Genomic DNA, 25,710 nt, shown 5'->3' on the forward strand with positions numbered 1-25,710 from the left:
TTACATTTGTTGATATAGCCACATTATATTTTGGATTTTTCAGACCTCCCTCTAAAGGACACTTTTGTTAGTCGGAAACACCTCAAGGCATTAATTATCTCAATACCAGGAAAAAGAACTTATTGTTTAACAAGAGTAAATGGAACCAGTTGTACTTGTACTGCATTTTTTTATCTGAAGAAGCAGCAATGTCAACTGCATGACTGTGTTGTGCACCAAAATGTGCCTGTGAGACCATAGCCTCTCAGGCACTGGAAAAGAATCAGAATTCCCTACTCTTAAATAGGCCTTTGCCTGTCAGCACAACTCACACTAGCTCTTTAACCATTTAATATCACATAATCAATATGTTCAGAGAGTTGTTAGAAAAACAAACTTGTATAACAGCTAAAGCATCAAGTAGAAATAGAACTTAAGCTTCTGACATTTTAAAATATGACATATGAGCAAAAAATACTAAAGTAAAAGATAGTGGTGCTACACTGCATAAAGAAAAGTACCTGCCTTTCTGATAAAACTTTATTAAGGTATCATCATCCTGAGACAATGGTAAAGATGGGTATAATTATACTGTGCACAATTATCACAGACATAGTGTACAAGTGACTGGGTATGTTCTACTTTATCCAGTGTCTGATTTTATCCTTTCTTCTGTAAAGTGCATTACATGGTTGTCATAAGAATTATCAACCCCATTTTTAAGAAAGAAAAATACACAGGAGCAAATAGACTTCTCAAAATGCCCTGTAGTTAACTTTCAGACTTGAGCAGTCTTGACAGGAGTGCTATAGTTGTTGTCAAAGTATCTTCAGAAGCAATACAAATCAGTTGGCCACAATGTAATGGCTAAAACAGTCAAGCATTCTTATAAATATTAAACTGTAGTTTTGCATTTGTTTGAACTCTTATATTCATATAGAGTACTATTGTGATGCAATTTCAAGTTGTTGGAATTGTGTTACTCATTTCTCTGCTGCAAACAAAAAAAGACTAGATGGTCCAGTTCACCAACCTGCTAAGTGGGGTAAATTAATTATAAAAGACATACTTTGTGGGCTATGCTGCAGTGACAACATCTAGTAAGCTATTGTACTGTCACTAACACACTTACTGGGGCTATTCTATTAAAGCAATATCCAGACAAGCTATACTGACTCACTGGCTAAGTTATACTGGGACTGCATACTATCCACTGAGCCATAATGAATAATAACATAGCTGACCACACACATATCACCATTTAAGCCACAATAGTAATATAACAATGCCACATCATATTAGTTTTGGCTACAGTGTGAACATTGCACTTCCCACCTTACCAATTGGCCAGGAGATGCAGAATGAAGAGACCACTTTGGGGGGAGAGTATAGAACTTTCTGCCACAGGGACATCTTCTCATCTTCTGGTGGAGACTAGAAGCAGGCCTTGGAAGCATGCTATTAATTGGACAGAGTCCAAGCGGAGATGAGTCTTGTAAACTAGACTTAAATGTGCAAAGGTATTAAAGAGCCAAGCTTTGGTACTGTGCATTATTGAATGCACAGCTCATTTTGGTGGGAGTGTGGGGATGTAAAGACATTCAAGTAAAATCTGACTTTTTGCAAGATGATGCCTACTTTGTCAGGGACTGATAAGATGGGACATTGTTAAGTGGGCAAACCTAAGGGAAGCCCTCCAATGGGATAATTTGGAATGCTAAATTTTGATAGGATGGGGGAATGAAATGGTTTATTTATAAACAGGAGGTATTAAATGCTGTTGGGGTTGGGGGACACATTTTTAAATGTTCTGTGGAATCCTTACTGGGACAGGATAAAGGTGTGGAGCAATTTTGCCACTCTCTAAAGCACAATGACACAAGAGCCACATTATCATAGGAACATTCTGAAACATTAATGCGATACCAGCTAAGCAGCATGATTACATCAGCTAGGCCTTACTACAATTCTTGGACAATTTAGGCTACTACATACAACACATTGCTGGGGTTATAGGTTCATAGGTAGGCACTAGGCTATTGGCCCTAGGGCCTATATAAGCCTAGCCAAACGGTACCCTGGCTTTCGCCACCCAAGAAAATTAGTTTCTTGTGCCCCTGTTGAGCAGAGCCACAGAAGTGATCCCGGGGTGAATTTCCTATCTCCCATCAAATCATCAAGATTTTTCTTGAAGAATGCTAATGAGGAGCTTTGTTTGATATAGATAAGTAGTTTGTTCCACAGTATGGGATGTCTCTGGGACAGGAATCTATCCTTCCAGCGTGTTCTGTTTATTGTGGTGACAAGGTTTAGGTCCCCAGAGCATGTAGCTTGAAGGGCTTGGGATTTCTTTAAGTGGAACATGTCCAACAGCTCTGGGTTGGACATAGTTTTGTATGTTAGGCAGAGATCGCCTCTGAGTAGGTGATATGCGATGGAGTAAAGCTGAAGTTTATTGAGACGGCCTGCGTAGGGCATCTGTTTGAGGCCAGTAATCCTCCTTGTGAGGTATTTCTGTGGCCTTTCCAGTTGTTGTAGATGCCTTGTGAGGTACATACCAAAAGAGGCATTGTACTCTATAATGGGTCTAATGAGTGACGAGTAGAGGGGAACGATTACCTCTTTTTTTCCTGGATGAGAAACCTTTTGTGATGAGGTGTGTAGAAGGATTTCCTGACTACTGTGATGATGTAATTATCAAAGGAGAGACTACTGTCCACCTGTGTCCCAATGTCTCTTATCACACTTTCAGTGTTAAGTAGACTACCGCCTATGTGGTAGTTCATAGGTTCACTACAGTATAATCTTTTAGGTGATGTGCAGTTTTAGCACTTACTGAGTCTTACATACTGATGTGCTATGAGACTTACTGTGTAATGATAATGCATAATAACTTACATAGATCTGCCGGCAACTGTACAGCACTGCAACCATAGCACTAAATAAAACACACTGGCAAACTAGCAGGACTACAGGCGAACAACATAAAATAAACAACAAAGGCACATCACCTAAATGATTATACTGTAGTGACAGCTCAAACACGATAATGCTATCCTGGTGACAGATTAAACTTCAAACATAATGTCTGCTAAGCCAAATGAGACAGGAACAAGACACAACAGGTATTTCAATTAATGTTGGTATTTTTTTAAAACTGCATCTGTTTTTTGTAGGATTTTGCCTAATGTATTTCCTTACATCATTCTCCAGTGCCTGTAATGTGATAAGAGTCAATTGCTGTGAATGTTTTTCTGTGTTAGAAACAGACGATTGTTACTGCAGGGTAGGGAGAAAAAGATGAGGCCTTAAGGGAAGAGGTTACATTTTAATGTAGAGGCTTTCAGAAATAAATGGCGATATGAGCTGAGTAGGCACTTTAAAATACAGTTTAGATAAAGGCTGGAAGTGTCTGCAATGCTCACATTTAGTATGCATGCCAGTGGCCTTCAGCCAGCTCCTGTCTTCCATCTAAGGCACTTGGAAAAAAAACTCTCTGAGTGCCTTAAAGGAAATCACATGTGCAAACCAAGCCACAAATGGGCATTACAGTAATCAGTGCTGCAAGCTGTTTCTGAAACCGTGGTATTATGCATGCTCTTTTGGTGAGGGTATCCCACTGGTGGACTCTAGTGACTGCAACAAAATAAATAACTTGACAAGCTGTTTTATGATTGTTTTCAGTTTTCTCAGTGTTGAACCTGCCAAAATGGTCAAACTGCTTGACCAGTCTAGCATCACTTCTGCTTAAAGGGCCAGTAACATTAAAAAAAATCCAGTAGTTGAGAGCATGTTAAAACAGCATAGTAATAGCTTCCTTGTGTTACTTAAAAAGACTACATGTGCACTTTTATATTTTAAATGTATTCACTGACATGTGGTGATTGGAGAAATGTACAAAGATGAATCATTAAGGAGAAATGAAAATGATAACTTATACAGATGCAAATAAAAATAAGCTAACTTAGCAGGATAACCTCAACAAAATATGCAGGTCGAAATGAAGTGGTCATTAATGTATGACTAAGAAATTTGTGCATATTACAGAAACTTAAAATTCATTCTTTCTTTCTTTATTTATTTACTTGATAATGAATATGATTATTGTACACCTATGACAGAATCCTAAACTTTTCTACAACTATAGTGACTTCTCACTAAAACATTTTTTCTTGTGACATGGTACAGCTGCAGTTTGTTCCCCAAAAGTGACTTAACATGCCATTTTAGGCCTCACATACCTTTGCTACAATTTCTCTTATCCCTACCTTCACAATATGCATTCTGCTATGTACTTATGTACTTGTTGTGCACTGTTCTTCTGCTGTCCTGCATACTCAAATATACAGAAGGGGTAAAGTATCTTGCTAACAGCTTGTCTTTCAAGTATTCTGGCCCTTTTTACCCTACTACTTATATGTAACATGAGTCTTTACTCATTAGAACCTTAATATATACATAGAAGGCATTTATTACCTGCTTGGTGTACTATTGTCTTGCACTGTTACGTGTTCTACACATTAACTGTATGTTTTTTCTTTGATGGTGATGGTTACCAACTGCCTTATAATTGATTAAACAGTATATAATTATCTGGCATTATTTTAACTTGATCTCAGCTCATTTATTACGTAGTATCACATAGTTGGATTCATTTTATAGAATACCTTGGATGGACAATTTTTTTTTTGAGTAAAGAACCAGAAATCATGGTTTCTAAGGCTTGTACTCTTGCATGATATTCAAATGCCAGGGTGGGAGTTACTTGGATAGCTACATGTATTTTTAAATTCAATTACATGATTTGCCACTTAGTATATTATTACAATCAGTAACTCTTCTCAGGTTTGTTAAAAATAATCCTATCATAAAAAATAAGGCAGTGATATCAGCCACTGCTAGTCCCTGGTGGAGTGTCAAGCAAAACTGCTTGAACACTGCTCTTTAGTTCTGGAGTCATGGACTGTCAACCCTACCCCTGATCCATACCATATATCTGTAATAGTTTACACTTTGCTACTATTGTTTTGATGTATTTTATTGTTTGTTTGTTTTTTGGCTCTGGTTTTGGCTAAAAGTGTCCACTTTGAATCATCCCTCCTTCCTAGTAAACAAACAAATAAAATAATTAAGCTTTTATTAATTGTACTACAGACTGTACCAGCATATGTTACAGTTTGGTGATGTATGCTCTGTAGCTGCACTGTGTGTATGCTTTTCTTGTAATTTTGCATGTCTGGATGTCAGTAAACAGTAAATGAGAAAACTAGCATGCATTCAGACCATAGGTTATTAGGTTCATAGGTAGGTACTAGGCTATCTGCCCAAAGGCATTTATACGCCTAGCCAGAATGTGATGGCTTTCGCCGCCCCCTTAGATTAGTTCCCTGTTCCTCTGTCCAGCAGAGACACTAAAGTGATCCTCGGGGTAAACTTTCTGTTTCCCATCCACTCGTCAAGGTTTCTCTTGAAGAGTGTTAGCGAGGAGCTCTGCCTAATGTAGATTGGAATCTTGTTCCAAAGCATGGGAAGTCTCTGGGACAGGAATCTATCCCTCCAGCATGTCCTATTTATTGTTGTGGTGAGGTTTAGATCCCAAGAGTGTGTGGCTCAAGGGGATAAGGTTTTCTTTAGGTGGAGCATGTCCATCAATTCTCGGTTGGACATGGCCTTGTATGTCACGCAGAGATCACCTCTGAGTAGGCGGTATGCAACCGAGTACAGCTGGAGTTTCTTCAGTTGAGCTGCATAGGGCATCTGTTTGAGGCCAGTGATTCTCTTGGTGAGGTACTTCTGTGATCTTTCCAGCTGTTGCAGGTGTCTTGAAAGGTACATCCCAAATGGGGCATTGCACTCTATGATGGGTCTGATGAGTGATGAGTAGAGGGGCACAATGACCTCTTTTGATCTGGATGCAAACCCTTTTGTGATTAGGTGGGCCACATAGAAGGATTTTCTAACCACTTTGGCAATGTGATTATCAAAGGAGAGATTACTATCTACTTGGGTCCCCAGATCCCTTATTACATTTTCCTTATTTAGGGACTACCACCTATGTGGTAGTTTGTGAGTACTTTGTTTTTTCCAAAGGGGATGACTATGCACTTTTTGGCATTTAGCTTGAGGCCATGATTTTGACACCAGGTATCTGTCTCAGTGAGACCCTTTTGGAGGATGTCTGTGTCAGCCGGAGAGTCAATTATAGCCCCTAGTTTGCAGTTGTCTGTGAACTTGGCCAGCCATAGTCCTCTTGTGATTGCCTGTACCTCTGAGAAGTATATGCTGAACAGGAGGGGTCCTAGGACTGAGCCATGGGGAATGCCACTTATAACTGGTTTACAGTCAGACCTAGTTCCCACAGCTATCACCATGTGGGTTCTGTCCATGAGCCAGTTGGCAACCCATCTTGTGACATAGGGGTTTATGTTCAGGCTGGTGAGCTTGTCTATAATACCAGAATGGGGAATGGTGTTGAAGGCCTTTGCAAGGTCTAGGTAGGCTGTGTGTACCACCCTCGTCTATAGCCTTGGTAACTGTCTCAAAGAAGTCCACCAGGTTTAGGAGGCATGATCTGCATTTAACAAAGCCAAACAGGGTAGGGTCCAGTGTAAGGTTACCATAAGTCTGGGTTTCCCCAGACACATCCTCTTTTTTGGGCTCCTGTCCAGGAGGTTTTTGAAAATTCTGCGATTTGTCCAGGTTTTAAAACCCGGACAAATTGCAGAATTTTCAAAAACCAGACATCCCTATTTCAAAGTCTTTCCTCCACTTTGTTTTTTTTTTTTTTTGATTGGCTCATATACCGGTATACGAGCCAATCAAAAAACGGAGCTCTGTTCAATGCGGAACTGCTTGATGTTCCGCATTGAACAGAAGAGGGTCCACTGTGCACTTTTTGATTGGCTCGTATACCGGTATACGAGCCAATCAAAAAGCAGTGCTCTGTTCAATGTGGAACAGCTTGATGTTCCGCATTGAACAGAAGAGGGTCTGCTGTGCGCGTTTTTGATTGGCTCGTATACCGGTTTACGACCCAATCAAAAAGCGGAGCTCTGTTCAATTTGGAACTGCTTGATGTTCCGCACTGAACAGAAGAGGGTCCGCTGTGAGAGGTTTAGATTGGCTCGTATACCGGTATATGAGCCAATCAAAAAACGGAGCTCTGTTCAATGCGGAACTGCTTGATGTTCCGCATTGAACAGAAGAGGGTCTGGTGTGTGAGGTTTTGATTGGCTCGTATACCGGCATACGGGCCAATCAAAAATCCCCAAACACGGAGCTACTTGTCTTTAATTCTGAAATGCATCAAAGACAATACTAAAAAAGGAGCAAAAAAAAGGTCTTTAGTTTTAGTCCTACAAGAACAAAGACTTTTTTTTTTTTGCTCTTCAGCCCTAACAGGACGAAATAATATGTGCTCGTCCTCTTTTACATACAACCAAATATGGTAACCCTAGTCCAGTGTTTGGAACAAAGGAAAATAATATGCTGAATTAGCAGTTTGAGTCAGAGAGACAAAGAAATCAAAAGGAAGGGATCAGATTATGAGTCGGGAACAAGGTCAAGAGGAAAAGGATAAGTCATTATTGGGCATTACATATTGGGTATGATCCACCATGCCCCAGTCTTGTATTACTGTATTCAGACTACCACTCCATATCTCAACTCCTGTCATAAAAACACGCATTAAGCATTATTTTGTTTCATTTATCTTATCTAATGCTACCAAAGGTATGAAGTGTGGGTTTATGTAACATGCCTGCAAAAGGTCAGCTAGCCCTGAAAACAAGTTACAAAAAAAAAAAAAAAGATTTCTTGTGATTTTTGGCTAGAACAAATAGTCAAGTTATTGTTATGGCCATAGCAACTTGTCAGCTCTTGCCTGAGAACCTTTTTGGTTGGGGAATTCAAGACATCATAGTGATTTCCTAGATACATAGGAGAGCCCACACTGCCACCTGCTGTTTAACTAAGGTAGAACTGCAGTGCAGGCAGCACTCCCTTTCAAGGCTGAGTTTTTTTTCAAGCGGTTTGTTTAGCATGCAGCAAGGTTTGTTTTACTCATTAAAATACAAGCTACACTGGTAGAGGTAGTATGCACTACATCTCTTAAAAGCTGGTCCTGTTAGTAAGGTTTTTGGTCCTAGAAGTATGCTTTCTAGATTTTTGCTTTGTAGTGCATTATGAAGCTTCATTGTTCTGCCGGAATTTACAGCTGCATAAGTAGGTAGCAGATGGACTCTTGTGAAAATGAGACTGCATATGGAAGTCTTCTTTGAGTTTAATTTTGCATAGAAGCAAAATAATTTTAATGATAAAAGTGGAATTCTTACAAGCTCAGTACAAATAGTATTTACAAGGCTGCTGCAAAACTGCAGGCTTGGTCCTATCTGACACAAACAACAGTAGTCCTTGGGGAAATATCAAACTGCACTACAGATGTGCATTATAAGCCATGGATACCTAAGAGACTTATGGGTTAAATGGCTTTAAAGCAGGATTGCTTTAGAATTGTGTAAAACAATGGTAGTAACATTTCACCTGCTGGAGCTTCTGTGTAACCCCAGAGTAACCATATATTCTGCCATCACTGGATAAATATTTTAGCAGTAATGCAGAAATTCCTGTTCTTATATCCATTCTAAACATTATATGCACTGATATGCTGGACAGCTAAAGCAACTTTAAAAAAAATTTAGACTTGCAGAACTGTGCCATTAAGAATCTGCAGGCCCTCCCAGTCTGTCTCTGTGTTATAAATCCCCCAGAACAACAGCCCCCAATGTTTTCTTTTGCAGATCTCACACCTTCCTAAAACTTTCCTCTGGTTTTCCAATCTACTTGAATCAATCAAAGCTGAAAGCCAACTCAGAAATCCCAATATGGTAAAACTGTGCTACACTAGCACATTTAGAAGCAGAGAACACTAGAACATAGCAAAATACATGGCATTTAAGCACACACAACAGGTTGTAGAAAAATGTTTCTGCAGTGGGGATAGACTACACAGGAGGCTTCATCCCAATATCTCCTAACTTTATGTATGCCTGCTACAAGAGTGCATATAAACAGGGAAAAGGAAACAAGTTACATTCCTTCTTTACTAAGGCCACGTTAGCTCACAGCTGTTCTATACTAGTCTGAGGAATATAGGGGTCCCCCCCTCCATACATCAGAAGCACAAGTCATCCCACAAAGATACTACTTTCAAAATGCTTAGCCTGACTTTGTTTTTGTGATGTTTGAATACTCTTGTTTCATTTAAAATATTGAAGTCTATTCCAACTTTTTTGTAGTCTAGGATCAGAAACATGGCTTTTGAAATGCTGTAAGATATTCATGTATATATATATATATATATATATATATATATATATATATTTATATATATATATATATATATATATATATATATATATATATATATATATATATACATACAGCCACACACATTACTTCTTAACCAGATCTGTTGTAACTTCATTTCACCTATCCACCACTTTTCCTGCATATAAAAAAATAACAGAACATACTGCCCTCATCCTGATGAATGAAGAGCTCATTGCTGTACATAAACATCTTGCAAAGCAAATCACATCAGATCAGGTTTCATGTTTAAAAAGTCAACTTTTACAAAATCCTTCAGAATAAACCTTGAACAGCGTCTCATTCCACAGGTGTTAGTAGCAAACTCTTTTTGTAAACCCTTTTTAATAAAAAAAAAAATCTGTTTCTTTTGCTGAATTATTTTTGATTGTTTCTACAAACATGATATAGTAATCTAGCTGGCTTTGCAACCTGCAAGATTCAGTAATGTTTGTCTGTTATGCGAGCAGATATTTATTTAACCAAAAATAACATCTGTATTTCAGTTCCTTTGCTAATCACCAGTATATTATTATTTGACTGAGAAATTCTTGTGATATAAAAAGTGCCACAGTAATTTCCACTCAAGGCATTTCCACAAGAAAACAATGAGAGCTTAATGTTTTTTTTCTACAATATACTATTAAAAACTTTTAGGATTCTGCTATTCTTAACAAGCCACAGACACATGTAATAGTTCAATTATCATGTAATTTTCTTTCTAAACTAAATGAATATATCTAAACAAAAGAAAAAAAACATACATTCAAGATTGGTCAGTTAGTCCTACAACCACTACAGCTGTCTGTGGCAAACTCCTGTTTTCAATGAACACAGCTTAATTCCCTAAGTAAGGAGTCCCCGCTGATTCCTTTTTCATTCTAAGATTACCCAATAACTAGTTTTGGACCCTGCTTGAAGGAAACCTCATATTGTCCCTTCACCCTTCTTCTTTCACTACTTGGATATTTCATTGAGTCCCAACTTCTCTGAAATGGAAGAAAATCTTGACAATGGCCACACAACAGAGTCCTCTTTTCTTCTTACTTTTAGTTTATCAGCTGGGGCACCCCTCAGTCTGACATGGCACCCCAATATTCCTCTTACAATACAAGCTGTCTGTGTTTCCATTCTTTTTGACATAACTTAAAAAGGGTAGAATCTTCTTTAGAGGGGGGGGGGCTTTTTTCCTTCAAAATCATACCTTCTTCAGCCTACTCATTAAGGATCACCCACACTCACCATCTCTCATGTGTTAGTGCATTATTAGTCATTGATGCAGGAAGTAAAAAAGAAGACTGCAGTACATATTTTGAGTAAACCATCCACCTAACAGCCATAGGGGTGAGGATGAAGTTGGTAGATGTGGCAGGGTCTGTTAATTATTCTCATCCCCTAAAATAATTTTTTTCCCTTTTATAAAATATTACTACCTCAAAACTCTATAAAATAAAGCTGTTTTGTCTTTAATTGCTTTAAATAACACCAGAGGGTACAAATCCTTGAGAAAACAAGTTCTGCTATATATTCTCAGTTTATTCTACAAGGTACAGTAAATCGTACAATCACCATATAGGGAGATGTTACCAAATGTGCTTATTCTGACAGAAGGTCTGCTGCTAAAATACAGAAACCCAACCCACAAACCTCTAAGCATTATGACATCTAGTACCCACAGTCCTCTTCTGTCTAAACTTTCAGCAATAACTGATTGTACGTACAGTCCTTAACAGTGCTAGAGAAACCACTTAACCTTTTTTTCAGTCAAGTAGAAGTATTTTATTCAAGTTTCACTGAAATGTCATTAACACTCAGCTATATGTAACTTCCAAGCAGAGTTTTAGCACTGAGTTGTGGATGAATAAACTTTGCAAGAATGAGATACGTTAGTGTTTAACACTGGACCAGAACCACAATATTAGGGATAAAGTCTCAGACTAGTTAAAAAATAAAAACATAGAATAACAACTAAGATACACCCCATTAAATGTTTATAAAGAGCAAAAATTGCATTGAAATTGGAACTGTGCACTTTTATGAGAATATTCTTGAGTAAAGCAAAATTTCTATATAGAGGAATAACTATATCTCTTATTACTTATGACATGCCTTCATCCAAAAATTAAGCTTAGATAAATATGAAGGAATTGCAAGGGAGATGAGTTCACCTGGCCCTTGGAAGTGCTTGTATATGTTGATATATCTGATCTTTGATGAGTTTTATGGATTTTATTGAAAACAAAAATACCTTCAGCAGATGCAAAGGATGCTTGAACTAAATCTGTGGGAAAGCTAATAATTAACATTCTTCAGTCTTTTCTTGAAAGTTGGAACCTGTAAATATTAGTCACCAGAGTGCAATGCCATGATCATCTCGTGTCAGGCAAGAAAGTGAGTAGGAAAAAAAGTGAAGATGAAGACTGAATCAACCATTTCTAACTACTGGGTATTACTGGTTAAATAAATGAAATACTTAATAATCTAGACAATGATAAATGTTTTGGATCACTTGGACAGTCTTTTTGCTAGTGGGATTGCTCTGGTGAAAGTGAAACATTTTGTAGCCATATTCGGTTGATGTATGAGTACTAACAGGGACACTGTGCATTGCTCAGTGCTGTTTAAACTAGGTACTGCCCACCCTAGCGGTGCAGCTGTATTGCAACATACTACCAAACCGATATGCAGTCTCAGGACCAGGCCACCAGGAAACTGGATCTTAGAGGCTAGTGAGAGTGCATGGTTCTTACTGCGTTTCTTGTGAAACAGAATCATCTAGAAAGCTGATAAAACCATAGCTAAAGAGGTTGCTGCATTTAGGATTTATTAACAAATACATGTTGCATACATTTTTACCACTAATTCTGACCATAGTAATGGAGTCTTTAATCCTTTATTTTATGAGATTTCTGCTGTGTATTTTGCATCAGTGTGATGATAGGAGGCAACACAAACCGATCCATAGTAAAGGGGATAACATTTGTTGTGCTGTCCTATGCCATGTGGGTGGCAGTGCACCATATTCTGCACTGTATCATACAGGAGAAAAGCATGAAAAAGAAGGCACTGTTAATTTCTGCAAGGCAAAATATGACTTTCACTGCAGGCTCCACAACACTTCTTAATGGCTGTTAACATCAGGTGCTTATAAATATGTATACACACACACACACACACACACACACACACACATATGTATATATATATATATATATATATATATAGGTCTACCTGAAAACGATGAAAGTGCAGAACACCGACGACGAGAACACCGACACCAGAAGATCGACAACGGAGAAGACCGACAGTTGAGAATCCTGCCGCTGAGAACACTGACATTTTAAGGTAAGTGTGTGATAGGGGTGGACATTAGGGTCAGGGTGTGGGTAAGGTAAGTGTATGATAGTGACGGATGTTAGGGTAGGGTGTGGGTCAGGTAAGTGTGCGATAGTGACAGACTTTAGGTTTAGCAGCAGGTTAAGTGAGTTAGGGTTAGGGTGCAGGTAAGGTAAGTGTGCGATAGTGACGGACTTGAGGGTTAGTGGTAGATTAAGTGAGTTAGGGCTAGGGTGCAGGTAAGGTAAGTGTGTGATAGTGACAGAGTTAAGGGTTAGGGGTGGATTAAGTGAGTTAGGGTTAGGGTGCGGGTAAGGTAAGTGTGCGATAGTGATGGACCTTAGGGTTAGGGTTTGGGTTAAGGTTAGTGCATAGATAGTTGTGTATGTAAGGTTTAGTGTAGGTTTGTAAGGTTTAGTGTAGGTTTGTAAGGTTTTTGGTGTGCTTGTGTTGTGTGTGTGTTTTTCGGGAAAGGTATTTGTTTTGTTGATTGTCGGGATTTTAGTTTGTCGGGCATGTGAAGTTTCGTGTTTCTGAACTTTCTTTTTTTTGTCATTTTTTTCATGTTGGTTATTTTGTTGTCTGTGTTTTGGTGTGTCGGTGTTATCAGGTAGACCCATATATATATATATATATATATATTTATATATATATATATATATATATATATATATATAGATATATATATATATATAGATATATATATATAGATATATATATATATATATATATATATATATATATCCATTGGGAGGACAGCAAGACAGCTGCTGGCCATGAGCGTACTTATGGTAAGCAAGCTAGAACCAGAAAAGGAAGATAGTATACTCGAGAGAAGGCTAAAGATTGGCCTTGGGTCAGGCTTATCTAGGGGAAAAAGGAGAAATCAGATACACTTGCCACACTGGTCAAGCTAAATGACACAGTGCATTTCACTGCAAGAAATTCCCATTTAGGGCTTCCCCAGATCAGGCATGTCTGTCAGCTGACAAGTCCCTCCCTGCCCCATACCCCACCACTAGATAGAAATCATGTCAAAAATCATTTAGCACTCAGGTGCATTACATAAGGACTACTTAAGTCTTCTAAGCAATTCAAAATAGTTCAAAATGGAAAATGTTTCAGGAAGAGCCAGCTGAAGCTCTCATGTTTCAATTGCTGCTGCTGCTTCCACTAATTTATCTACCCTCTTATTCTTTAACATAATAACCATGGATCCCTCTGTTTACACACAGTAGAGAATATAACATTAATGGGACAGAAACATGCTTTTTAAATCCATTTTGTTTTAATCATGACAGACAGATTGCTGTTTTTTTTTCTTTCTTTTTACATAAATAAGATAGTCATCTCAGCTAATTCCTGGCTGAAATATGAAGCAATATAATTCAATCTCAGTAACAAAAATCCTTATAATCTTATGGCGTGATCCTTTCACCCTTTCACATAGTTATGGAACTGCATCTTTATTTTTGAACATTACAAATGAATTAATAAACCCACATAAATCACTGCAAGTACAAATGTTTCCTTCAGATGCCTATGTTTCATCACACAAAGTTTTTATACATAGTAGAATGGCTTCCAGAGATGAAGTGCACACTGTAATCTTCTACCACCTTAATGATGGGTACAACTTCCGGTATATATTTAATTTCTACAAAAAATATATGTTACTAGCTATCTCCTCAAACTTTCAGTCAAACCTCATGATGAATTCTGGGATACAATGTACATGCCATCTGTTGGCACACTGGTATATACATTGTGCCCCCATTACTAAAATAAAAATAAGCCACACATAATGGTTTGCAACCTGTACTTTCTTTCATTTATATATGGGTTTACTTTTATTACTCATTTTACAGAGTCCTCAGTTCTACCATTTTCCAATTTTTTTTTCTTTTTACTGAGCTATTACTGGTAATGCTAGCACATTAGTTCACTATTAAGTAATACTGTTACGTATTTCATTTAAAGTTCAGATCCACTGATTTAAGGGTCACCTTATATCAGATCCCTGCATGTCACTATACTGACAGTTAAATGTTGAAAACCACCAACAGGAATACATTGCTTCATTTTGATTTGACAGATAAGATTCTGCCATAACTTATCTATATGTATATGAATAAGTTTGATTTGTGTTCAGAAACATGTTTTATGTTATTCTGGATCATAGAAGAGATGGATTCTGAGACACACACACACACACACACACACACACACACACACACACACACACACACACAAGCGCACACACTTATAGGCAATTTAGTGGTTCATCATTTCACCTCTCAGCATGTCTTTGGGATGTGGGAAAAAAACTACACATTCCAGTGAAAGTTGTTTGTCTATAGAGAGGGTATGCAGACTCCATTCACAGAAGGACCAGACTCCAAATCAGAAAATGTATAGATAGATAGAGAGTTGTGTGTGTGTGTGTGTGTGTGTGTGTGTGTGTGTGTGTGTGTGTGTGTGTGTGTGTGTGTGTGTGTGTGTGTGCGTGTGTGTCTGTGAGACCTATAGGTATTTGGTTCAGCAGTTCTCTGGGCACTTATGGCCCAAGTGTTACATTTTTTCCCCAAAACACATTCAAATCTTTAACCATCCTTATAGGTGTGAGAAGTGCCCACTTCTTTTTTATTTATTACAAATCTGTAAATCTATGCCCTCTTCTTCACCATTAACAATTATTATTTTGTCATATAGAGCTCCCAAACAGCTCTTTAAGCAGTTGTCTGACAGACAGATTGATGTGCAGGTAAACCTACCTATGGAAACAAGTTTGATATGCTCACGGTCGAGGAATTCGAGTGCCACTGACACATTCTCAAGCTTCATTTGTCGGAAGTTTGGTCGAGTGTGATATTTGCGATACATCTTTTTCTGGCTTAGCACCTCAAGCAGCGCAATGAGGCGCAGACCGTCAGTCAGGTCACGCTGAAGATCACCGATATGCTTATTGACACACTTAAGATGCTCATTGCACCAGCGAGTGAATGTGTTCTGTTGGATCTTTTTCCAGGGTGCATCCTCAGCAAGGTCCTTCTCTGTGGCTGGCATCTCATCATCTGCAGCCTGCTGGTAGTGGTAATCGTCACTGCTGGGCTCAAAGCTACCACTCATCATGGCTGTGGAGTTGATGCTTGCTTTTATACTAAAGTTTCTTTTTACGTTTTTAAGGGTGTTGTTCCCACCTAGTAGGCACTGACTGTAGCAGAAAGAGTGACAAATCTGTCAGGGAAATGCAAAACCAGTTTTTTTTCAGTACAATAATCTTCAACTTCTCTCACACTTTTCACAGCTATTTGTTAATAGCAACTGCACACACCCACAAAAAGTGATGATCACAGAGCTTTATTCCTGTACCCAAGTCGATGGAAAAAAAGATCACAGCAAGCTGCCAAAAACACTGAGCTTCTCTCCCTTTAAGAAGGAAAAAGGTTGCAGGACCGACCCTCCAGTTCACTCTTAATAGCGGAATGTAATGTTTTCTTTCTTCTTGTAACTGTCAGGATAAGAGCTGATAGAGTGGACCTCAGCTCAGCAAACTTCCAGCGAAGACACAGGGCAGAAAAAGATATAGGCAGGCAGAACAAGCAAGTAGGAAGAAAAGTTAGCTGTAGAAAATGAGAGACCAGTTGCTGGGAAGAGGTTTGTTTCTTGTGTCACTAAAGTGAAGGCACGCTGTAAAGGAGGGGGATTTTTAAGAGCTGAGCCCAACCTCCCCCCATTTGCAACGTCAGAGGGCTGGCTTTTCAGGAATGTCTCTGTCCCATGACCATATATACAATCATTAAAAAGATGAGTGCTTTTTTTTTGTCAGATTGAATCCCCCTTCTGACATAACACAGCTGAACTGGATTGGACACTAAGGATAGCAGAGACAGAGATTGGTCTGACATAGTGCATTGTAACAGCTGTGACATACCTTTTTATTTTTAGACATCCTGGGTCAGGATTGCAAACTTTTTTAAAGTTAGTTACAAATTAAGGAGGGCCACTCTCTGGGGGTCCTGATGCTTTCTTAAAACTTTTTTTTGTCATTCGTTTACTTTGTTGTTTTACCAGACAGAGGAAATAACGCACACGCACATGCACACACACACACACACACACACACACACACACACACACACACACACACACACACACACACACACACACACACACACACATTTTCTTTTGTGTTTGTGCATGTTTGATACACAGAATATATGCACATACAAACTCAAATATTGTGTGTATGTGTGTGTGTGTGTGTGTGTGTGTGTGTGTGTGTGTGTGTGTGTGTGTGTGTGTGTGTGTGTGTGTGTGTGTGTGTGTGTGTATGTATGTGTATATGAAAATATATGTATAGTCACACATACATAGAATTGAAGTACATACAGACTCTTATAATGTGTGTGTGGCTGGGTGGGTGGTAAATCCTTATTTTGTTACTGTTTTAATACCAAGAAGACTTTGTTAGTCTAAAGGGTTGCCTGATAGGATGACCTGAGACCACAGGGAGGTTAACTGACTTGCGATATACAAATAGAGGTAGGGTTAACCATCCACAGCTTCCGATTATCTCATACTCACTAGCCTGTTGTTAAGCTTGCCACTGATTTGTGTTTCTTACCATAAATGAAAAAAAAAAACAGAATAATTGCTTATTTATTATCTAGGATAGAGCACTGATCCACATGGATTTTTTTCAGATTTAGCCCAGACTCAGTCCTGGGTGGGTTTGGCATAATGGTTAAAGCCTTCGCCTTATAAACAGAAGATACAAGATTTAATTCTGACTTCTGGTTACTGGCAAGGCTTAACATGGCCTTTCAGGGCAGTTAACCTAGTATTTATCTATGAACACTGTTCGATAGTGAGAGCTTCTTAGAGACACACAGTAAGCAAATGGAGACCAAGGGAATCAAGCCATGGAGGACAGGAAGCCTGTCTTTAACATAGCAGAGCCTTAGTCATCAGCCAGATACAAGGGCGTTGCAAGGACATTGCTTGAAGTGAGTGCTAGACCTTTTTTTCAATAGCTCCTGGAAAAATATTTTATATTTCGAAAAAGGATCCATTCCTTGTTTTATGTTTTCTACTGGCCAAAATTATCAGGAGGTTGGGACCATTCTATAGTATACTCAGACATTAAAAATGCTTATGACGTAATGGTTATGAGATCTAACCACTATTTTATTTCTTCAACAAGGGATGAACTACAAAATTAATTTCTTTCTGCAGTTACTTGAGTAACTGTAAATTAATTCCCTTTACTCTCACTCTTGCCTCTTTCCTCTGTTCCCTTTTTCTCTTGAGAGGGGAGGGTATATTAAATAAACACAGAGGGTTCCCTTGGACAGTGAAGTCAGATGGGAAGTTATTGAGCATGACAGAGCTCTTCATTTTTACTCTGTGATGCAGTGATTCCCAAAATAGACAATTACTGTAGCCACATTCTCTCAGCACTCTAAGATGCAAACTAGTTAGCGAGTACTCAGACCTCACTAATACGCAACCTTTTATGTAATGTGACACATTGTCAGTAAGACAGTTGATTTAATAAGTACTTCTTTAGTGAATGACTTTTCAAAACCTAGCAGTATTAATGGAGTCATGCACACAGCTTCAGTAGTGAGTAGGTGTTCTATAAGAGTTTATAATTTATTCATACAGATCAAAATAGATTTGAATACTACACTACGTAAAGCTCTGCAGTATGTTCTGGAAAGTTCTAGGGAAAGTTGGAGACTGTTTGATTCTTTATTAGGAAGACTTCTTTGTTAACCAGAATACCGGCCTGATTTTATTACTATTATTTTTTTATCACTGCTCCATTGTAATTAACATATTTATGCACTGCAGACGTATAAATAAAACAATATGCATGGAAATGGAATAGAATGGTGTTGGTAGTTATTTGAAGAGGAATCAGGTTATGCAATCATGCTCTGTTAAATCTTTATCTAAATCTAGTGTAAGAGAAGTGGGTTATCCTCCTGGGTTGACACTCATTACATTTTATCACTTTATTATTAAAACAAAATTTATAAGTAGCTGGCTCTTATAATACTGCACACTGTTACTTGCGTGACATAGATTATATAGGTACCTTTAACTGATTTAATTCTGCCTTATATATAGGCAGAAATGAAGTCAGCTGAAGAGAAACAGAGAGTGATGGATGGAAAAGAAATGAAGAGAAAGAAAGACATTGAAAAAGGGAAGAGAGAGAGAGAGAGAGAGAGAGAGATCCTGGAGTTTGGGGTTGGTTGCTACATTTGGAAATGTCCTTGTTTCTTCCCTGAAAGATTTGTTGGCTGGTTATAAACATTTAGCTCATCTAGTCTCTCAGTTTGATAACCCACTGTAATTTGACTATTTCCTACTCTGCAGTATAGAAAGCATCTGTAATGTTTATCCTGTTTAGTTTCAAATCTATGCACTACATTTATTTCGCTTACCTCCACAGGTAAGGTACATCATTGAATTACTACCTTCTGTGTGAAAAAGTGTATTGCATTCTTTCATAAGCCATGTAACCTTCTTTCATGAACCATATTTGCTTCAGCTTCTTTTACACATTTATTTATTTATTTTTGCTTGTACTTTGTTGACAGGATAATTATCCTTGTGTATTTTTACCTCTGAAATATACTGTTATGTCTTACTGTGCCTTATTTATTCAGGCAATGCATACAGATGTCTCTAATTGTATTATTTTTCTTTCATGCCTTTTCTTTCTGTCGTTTATTCTAGTGCTTGTGACGCAGCTGCTGTTCTCTTTACTGTTTTCATTTTGTTTCTTTCTGTTACGAGGTGGTCAGAGATGGAAACACTATTCCATACGAGGCCTCCATCATCAGTACCTAGCAATATTTAAACCCCCACCACTGCTTACTCTGTCCTGCTGGGTTTGTTCAGGTATTTAGTACTCCCCTCCCAGATTCATTAGATGTTTTCTGATTTATGTTAGGTACTTAGAGTCTGCTACCCTTCTATTTTATTGATTGCAACATATGTTTCCTAAATACATTATTCTTCAATTAATCATCCTGAAACCCAAGTACCATAGCTTAACAATTCCACAAGTGGTCCTGGGCTGAGTTCTGACACTTACCAATCTTAGTCGCTGTCATCATCAGCAACTTCCCCTTTTCCCATTTTCTACATGGGGTCATGGTGTCACTTCATATGTTGAAATCTCTAACTATTAAGTGACAGTTTCCTACCTTCTTCAGCCATCATTCCTGACTGTCCCAGGTCATCTTCTCTCATACAATTCATAGGTTCATAGGAGTGTACTAGGCTAATGGCCCTAGCCCCTTTACAAGCCTAACCCATAGGATTACCCTGGCATCGTGCCATCACGACCTTAGTTTCCAGTGCCTCTGTTGAGTAAAGCCACTTGAGTGATCCCTGAGGTGAATTTTCTATTTCCCATCCACTTATCAAGATTTCTCTTAAAGAGGACCAGTGAGGTGCTCTGCTTGACATGTATGGGAAGTCTATTCCATAGCATGGGCAGTCTCTGGGTTATGAACCTGTCCCTCCAGTACGTTCTGTTGATTGTGGTAATGAGATTGAGGTTTCTGGAGCGTGTGGTGTGGAGGGACTGGGATTTCTTTAGATATAGCATTTCTAACAGAGCTGGGTCAGACATGGCTTTGTAAGTCAAGCAGAGATCACCGCTAAGTAGGCGATATGAGACAGAATAGTTGGAGTTTTTTAACTCTGTCTATATAGGACAAATATTTAAGGCCTAGGATCCTCTTTGTGAGGTACTTTTGCGGCCTCTCCAGTTGTTGCAGGTGTTTATTGAGGTACATGCCAAATGGGGCATTGTACTCAATGATTGGCCTAATGAGGGAAGAGGAGAGGGAGACAATCCATCTCTTTACTGGACAACCTTGTTTCCTCTTGTCTTCTTCCTGCCTGCCCCAAATCTTCTTCACCAGATTGTCTTCTGCTTTCCTTCATATCTGTCTGAACCACCGCAATCTAGTCTCTTTGTCCTTTTCTGCAATTGGAGCTACTTGAGCATCTGCTCTGATGTCTTTTTTTCTTCATCTGTCCCATAGTGTGCATCTTACCACCCATCTCAGGCACTTCATCTCCATCACCTCTAACTTCCACAGCTGCTCTCTCTGCCCTCATTGCTACGTTACTGTACCAAATAGTAGTACTGGTCATACAACTGTTTTGTACACCTTACGTTTCAATTTTTTTTAATTCTTCTGTCACTCACTACTCCAATACTCTATGCCAATTGCCTGCCATCCCATCTGGTTTTAGCTCTGACCACCTCATTCAGACTTACCAACTACTCATTCACTCATTCACTTTGCCCAGGCACTTGAAGCTGGTAACGTCTTTGACTATTTTTACTTCTATCTCAGTTTTCAGTTTCTTTTTGATTTCCCACAGGTTGCTGCCAATGTAACTGTCTTATCTGTACTAAATTTCATCCTATGTGCCTTCAGTTTTGCATTTCATTTCCCTATCATTTGCTGATGTTCTTGTTCAAAGTCTGCCTTTATAGGTTCATAGGTTCATAGGTAGGTACTCGGCTATTGGCCCTAGGGCCTATACAAGCCTAGCCAAAAATGTACCCTGGCTTTCACCACCCAAGAAAATTATTTTCCTGTGTCCCTGTCAAGCAGAACCACAGAAGTGATCCCCGGGGTGAATTTCCTATTATCCATCCAGTCATCAATATTTTTCTTGGAGTGTGCTAATGAGGAGCTCTGTTTGAAATAGATAGGTAGTCTGTTCCAGAGTATGGGAAGTCTCTGGGACAGGAATCTATCCCTCCAGCATGTTCTGTTTATTGTGGTGAAAAGGTTTAGGTCCCTAGAGCGTGTAGCTCGGAGGGATTGGGATTTCTTTAAGTGGAGCATGTCCAACAGCTCTGGGTTTGACATAGCTTTATATGTTAGGCAGAGATCGCCTCTGAGTAGGTGATATGCGACGGAGTAAAGCTGGAGTTTTTTGAGACGGTCTCATGAAGGCATCTGTTTGAGGCCAGTAATCCTCTTTGTGAGGTATTTTTGCAGACTTTCCAGTTGTTGTAGATGTATTGTGAGGTACATACCAAAAGGGGCGTTGTACTCTATAATGGGTCTAATGAGTGATGAGTAGAGGGGAACAATGAACTCTTTTTTTCTGGATGAGAAACCTTTTGTGATGAGGTGTGCCACGTAGAAGGATTTCCTGCCCACTTTGGCAATGTGATTATCAAAGGAGAGACTACTGTCCACCTGTGTCCCAAGGTCTCTTATCACACTTTCAGTATTAAGTAGACTACTGCCTATGTGGTAGTTCATGAGTACAGAGTTTTTACCAAAGGGGATGACAATGCACTTTTGGCATTGAGCTTGAGACCATGTCTTTAACACCAGGCATCTGTCTCAGTGAGGCCCTTTTGTAGGATGTCCACATCGTTAGGAGTTTCAATTATGGCTCCTAGTTTGCAGTCATCTGTGAATTTAGTTAGCCATAGATCTTCTGTGTTAGCCTGTACTTCAGAGAAGTAGATACCAAACAGGAGTGGACCCAGGACTGAACCCTGTGGTACTCCACTTGTCACTGGTCTGAAGTCTGATTTGGAGTCTGCTACTTTCACAGTGTAGGTTCTTTCAGTAAGCCAGTTGGGAACCCATCTTGTGACATAGGGATTTATACCTAGTTTAGTGAGTTTATCTATAATTCCAGAGTGGGGGATGGTGTTGAACTCCTTGGCAAGATCTAGATAGGCTGTGTGAACCACCTTACCCTCATTCATGGCCTTGGTGACTACTTCAAAGAAGTCTATCAGGTTTAGGAGACATGATCTGCCTTTTACAAACCCAAACTGTGTCGGGTCCAGGGTTTGGAGATCTCCAATGTCTTTGTTTATGAATTCCATGATGATACGTTCCATGGCCTTGCAGACGAGGCTCGTCAGGCTAATGGGGCAGTAGTTCCTGGGGTCTGTTGTGGCCCCCCCTTTGTGGAGTGGGATAACTGTCATGGTGCACCATTCAATGGGCACAAAGCCTGAGGTGAGGCTATGATTGAACATGGTACTTAGGTGGGGTGCCAGTTCATTCTGTAGTTCATGTAGAAGGCAGCCTGGGATGTTGTCAGGTCCCATGGATGCTGTGTTCTTGACTTTGGAGAGTGAGGTTTTTACCTGTGCAGCCGTGATTACAGGAACTTTGCATTTTTCCATTATAAAGATGGGCCTTTTAGGGGGTGAGAGGGAGGTAAAGTTAGCACTGAACCTATCTGCCAGGGTGTTGGCAATATCAGTTGGTTCTGTATATTTAGTGTCATTGTGTTTAATGCCACATCATCTGCATACAACAGCTTTGTTGATCTGTCCCTTCTGATCTGTTTGTTAATGTAGTCCATTACTAGTATGAAGAGCAGTGAGTTCAGAGATGAAAACTGAGGAACCCCTCTGTGAGTCTGAACCCTGTTTGTACTTGCATCATTGGTTCTTTGTATATAGTCTGTACTCATTTTACCAGTGTTTCCAGAACATCGAAATGTTGATGGACTGCCCAGATCAGCTTTTCTGGGACCTTGTCATATATTTTTTAACCAAGTCTAGGAATGCCCAGTTAGAGTATTTCCTCGTCTGACTGCAAACATTGGGTTGTTTGCACTGCATCTAGATCTGAATCCAGACTGCTCCTTTCCTCTTTTACTTGTGAATATCACCATATGCAAAACTTTGATGCAGTGTGACAGGAATTTGATATCTTTATACTGCCCATGGCTGTCAATGTCCTCTGTTTTTGTACATTGGCACTAGTAAGTTTATTCTATATTCATCTGGGATACATGATGATGATGATGAGTGGATGTTCTTGCTAGGTCCAAGACAAAATACAAAATGCACAGTCTCTGTCTGAGAGAGTTCTTAAAAATTAGTATCAAATATTACTACTGGGCCAGCTTGGATGACGCCACTCTTTGCCACCTGACTTCAGTTCCCAGGCTAAACAGAAACTAACAGAATTTAACATCTCTGTGTGAGAAATACATATCTCTCAGATCTTTGCAGCTGCTAGGAAGTCATAAAGTAATAAAACTCTTTTACATTTGAAACCTAGTAATTATTTCTCTTTCAAGACAATACAAAAACTTCTAGCTCTAGACATTATGTCTGCTACTGAACTGAAACTGAGAGATAACATCTTTTGTTTATGGCTCAGTATAAAGTAACTTAACTTCAACTATTCTTAAGTTTTGCAGGTTAATCTTCTATGTTCCAGTAGGGTACACTGTGGATACATTTTAGCTCAGTACATAACATATACTTCTGTATAAATCATATCAATATTCACAAATGACATAGAATTATTTACAAAATTCCATATATCTGGGCTGGCAATATTTCCCTATATCACAGGAGCATCCCTCTATGCTTAGTTAGATCAGCATTCATCCTGTGAAGGTGTATGCAGTTTTACATAGGTGTCAGGTGTTTTTTGGGGAAGTAAGTTAGCTGCAGTTTTAAGCTCATGTAGAGTTTGCCACCCACATACCTTTTACTGTAGATGTGAGACTTTTGGATATATTACCCCTGTTATAGTTTAACATGTGGTACTGTTGCCATTACCTCTCCTTCAAATTTTTTCAGGACCGTCAGGAGTTGGAAGAGGCCATGCTTCTGCTGCTGGTAAGCAGAAAACTGTTTTGTAGATATATTTCACTGTATTAGCTGAAGTGTCATTCCAGGGCTGCTGGCTGGATTGATGTACTGTCTGCATGATTGTCAACTGTACAGATATTTTTTTAAATGTCCACAGATTAGTCCCATACCCCTTCCTTTTAGGTATGACCATAGTGATTGACTTGAAAATATTGTCAGGCCATTACTGATTGCCATAACTGTCAGCTGTGCAGATTTCTGCAGAATGTCCACAGTGTACATAATTTATTTTTTGCTCATAAGATTCTTGTTTACTCAATAATTATTTCTAAATAATTATTGACTGGGGTTAGAAAATAATGTCCACATGCCCTACTCTGTGAGGTTATGAGGTGTATAAGTCTGTAATAGTAACAGCAGTGTATACAGCTTAACATATATTGCACCATGACTTTTTCCTGTTTATCACAGGTGACAAGGGAGGTTGGCCTTTGTCCCCTACATCACCTAATGTCTGTGGCTCTCCAGACTTTGATGATTATGGTAGCCAAATTGAGGAAGAGCTGGGGGTTGCAGAGGCTGAATCAGACACAGAGGTTGACATCCCTCATCCACCCTCATTATCACCATACACAGCCAGTATGCCTATGCATACCCAGTCCCCTGAGGTTGCAAAGTCAGAGTGTAGGGATATTGAACAGGGAAGTGTGGCTATTGTGGCTTCAATGACTGTTGACACTGGCAATAACCAAACTGTTGGGAGAGGTTCCACATAGGTGGATTGATAGGGGTGATTGTAGGAGGCCTCCTGTCCCTCCATCACTGGTTGCAGGTGTCTCATCATGCATCACTCTGCATATGTTTAAGGCCATCATGGAGGCACAGGCACATTCAGAAAGGAACTCCCAATGAATGCTGAGGTTATGGATGCAGCACAGTATGACATCCATGATTGCCTCCACCGTGTTGCTGATACCTGGATTGGTTGATTGACACAGTGGAAAGAAGTAGGTCTAAGACAGAGTGCACACTGTCTGTCTTGGAATGCACATTGTCTGCGATGAAGCATCTGATTGTAGTTGAGTATCAGCCTCATGGGCATAGGTCAGCAACTACATCTGCTGTGAGTCAACTTGGCCATGTACAGTTACACTCCCACAGTGACAATATATCCAGCACTCCAGAGGGGAGTGTGATGTCCACACCAAGATGTAGCAGGCCATGGGATCTTGGTTCTGGGCATTTACTTGGAGGATACATGCACAGCAGACATCAGCCACCCTCAGGTAGTAGCAAAGCATCTGACCTTGGGCATGGAGGTGCCAGTGCAACTTCTGGCAGAACCAGTTCTCATGTTCAGGGGCAGAGATGATGAACTGTCAGCCCTACCA

The 25,710-nt window shown here is 39.3% G+C and overlaps 1 protein-coding gene across 7 annotated transcripts in view; it reads right to left on the reverse strand.

Annotated features, from left to right (window-relative positions):
• The window catches only part of FLNC (filamin C), a 287,042-nt gene extending 270,673 nt beyond the window's left edge, over nt 1-16,369 (reverse strand). For 5 of the 7 annotated variants that reach the window (XM_044088642.1, XM_044088641.1, XM_044088640.1 and 2 more), the window contains exon 1: nt 15,456-16,368. In XM_044088642.1, the coding sequence (XP_043944577.1) occupies nt 15,456-15,813 (358 nt within the window). In that variant the 5' untranslated portion in view covers nt 15,814-16,368. Of the gene's footprint in view, nt 1-15,455 lie in introns of all 7 variants that reach the window. The other 2 variants (XM_044088643.1, XM_044088644.1) reach the window with 2 other exon arrangements.
• Between the last annotated feature and the right edge of the window lie 9,341 nt (nt 16,370-25,710).

Source organism: Protopterus annectens, chromosome 11.part0, assembly GCF_019279795.1.
Source record: "Protopterus annectens isolate FY-2018-M chromosome 11.part0, PAN1.0, whole genome shotgun sequence".
Taxonomy (NCBI): domain Eukaryota; kingdom Metazoa; phylum Chordata; order Ceratodontiformes; family Protopteridae; genus Protopterus; species Protopterus annectens.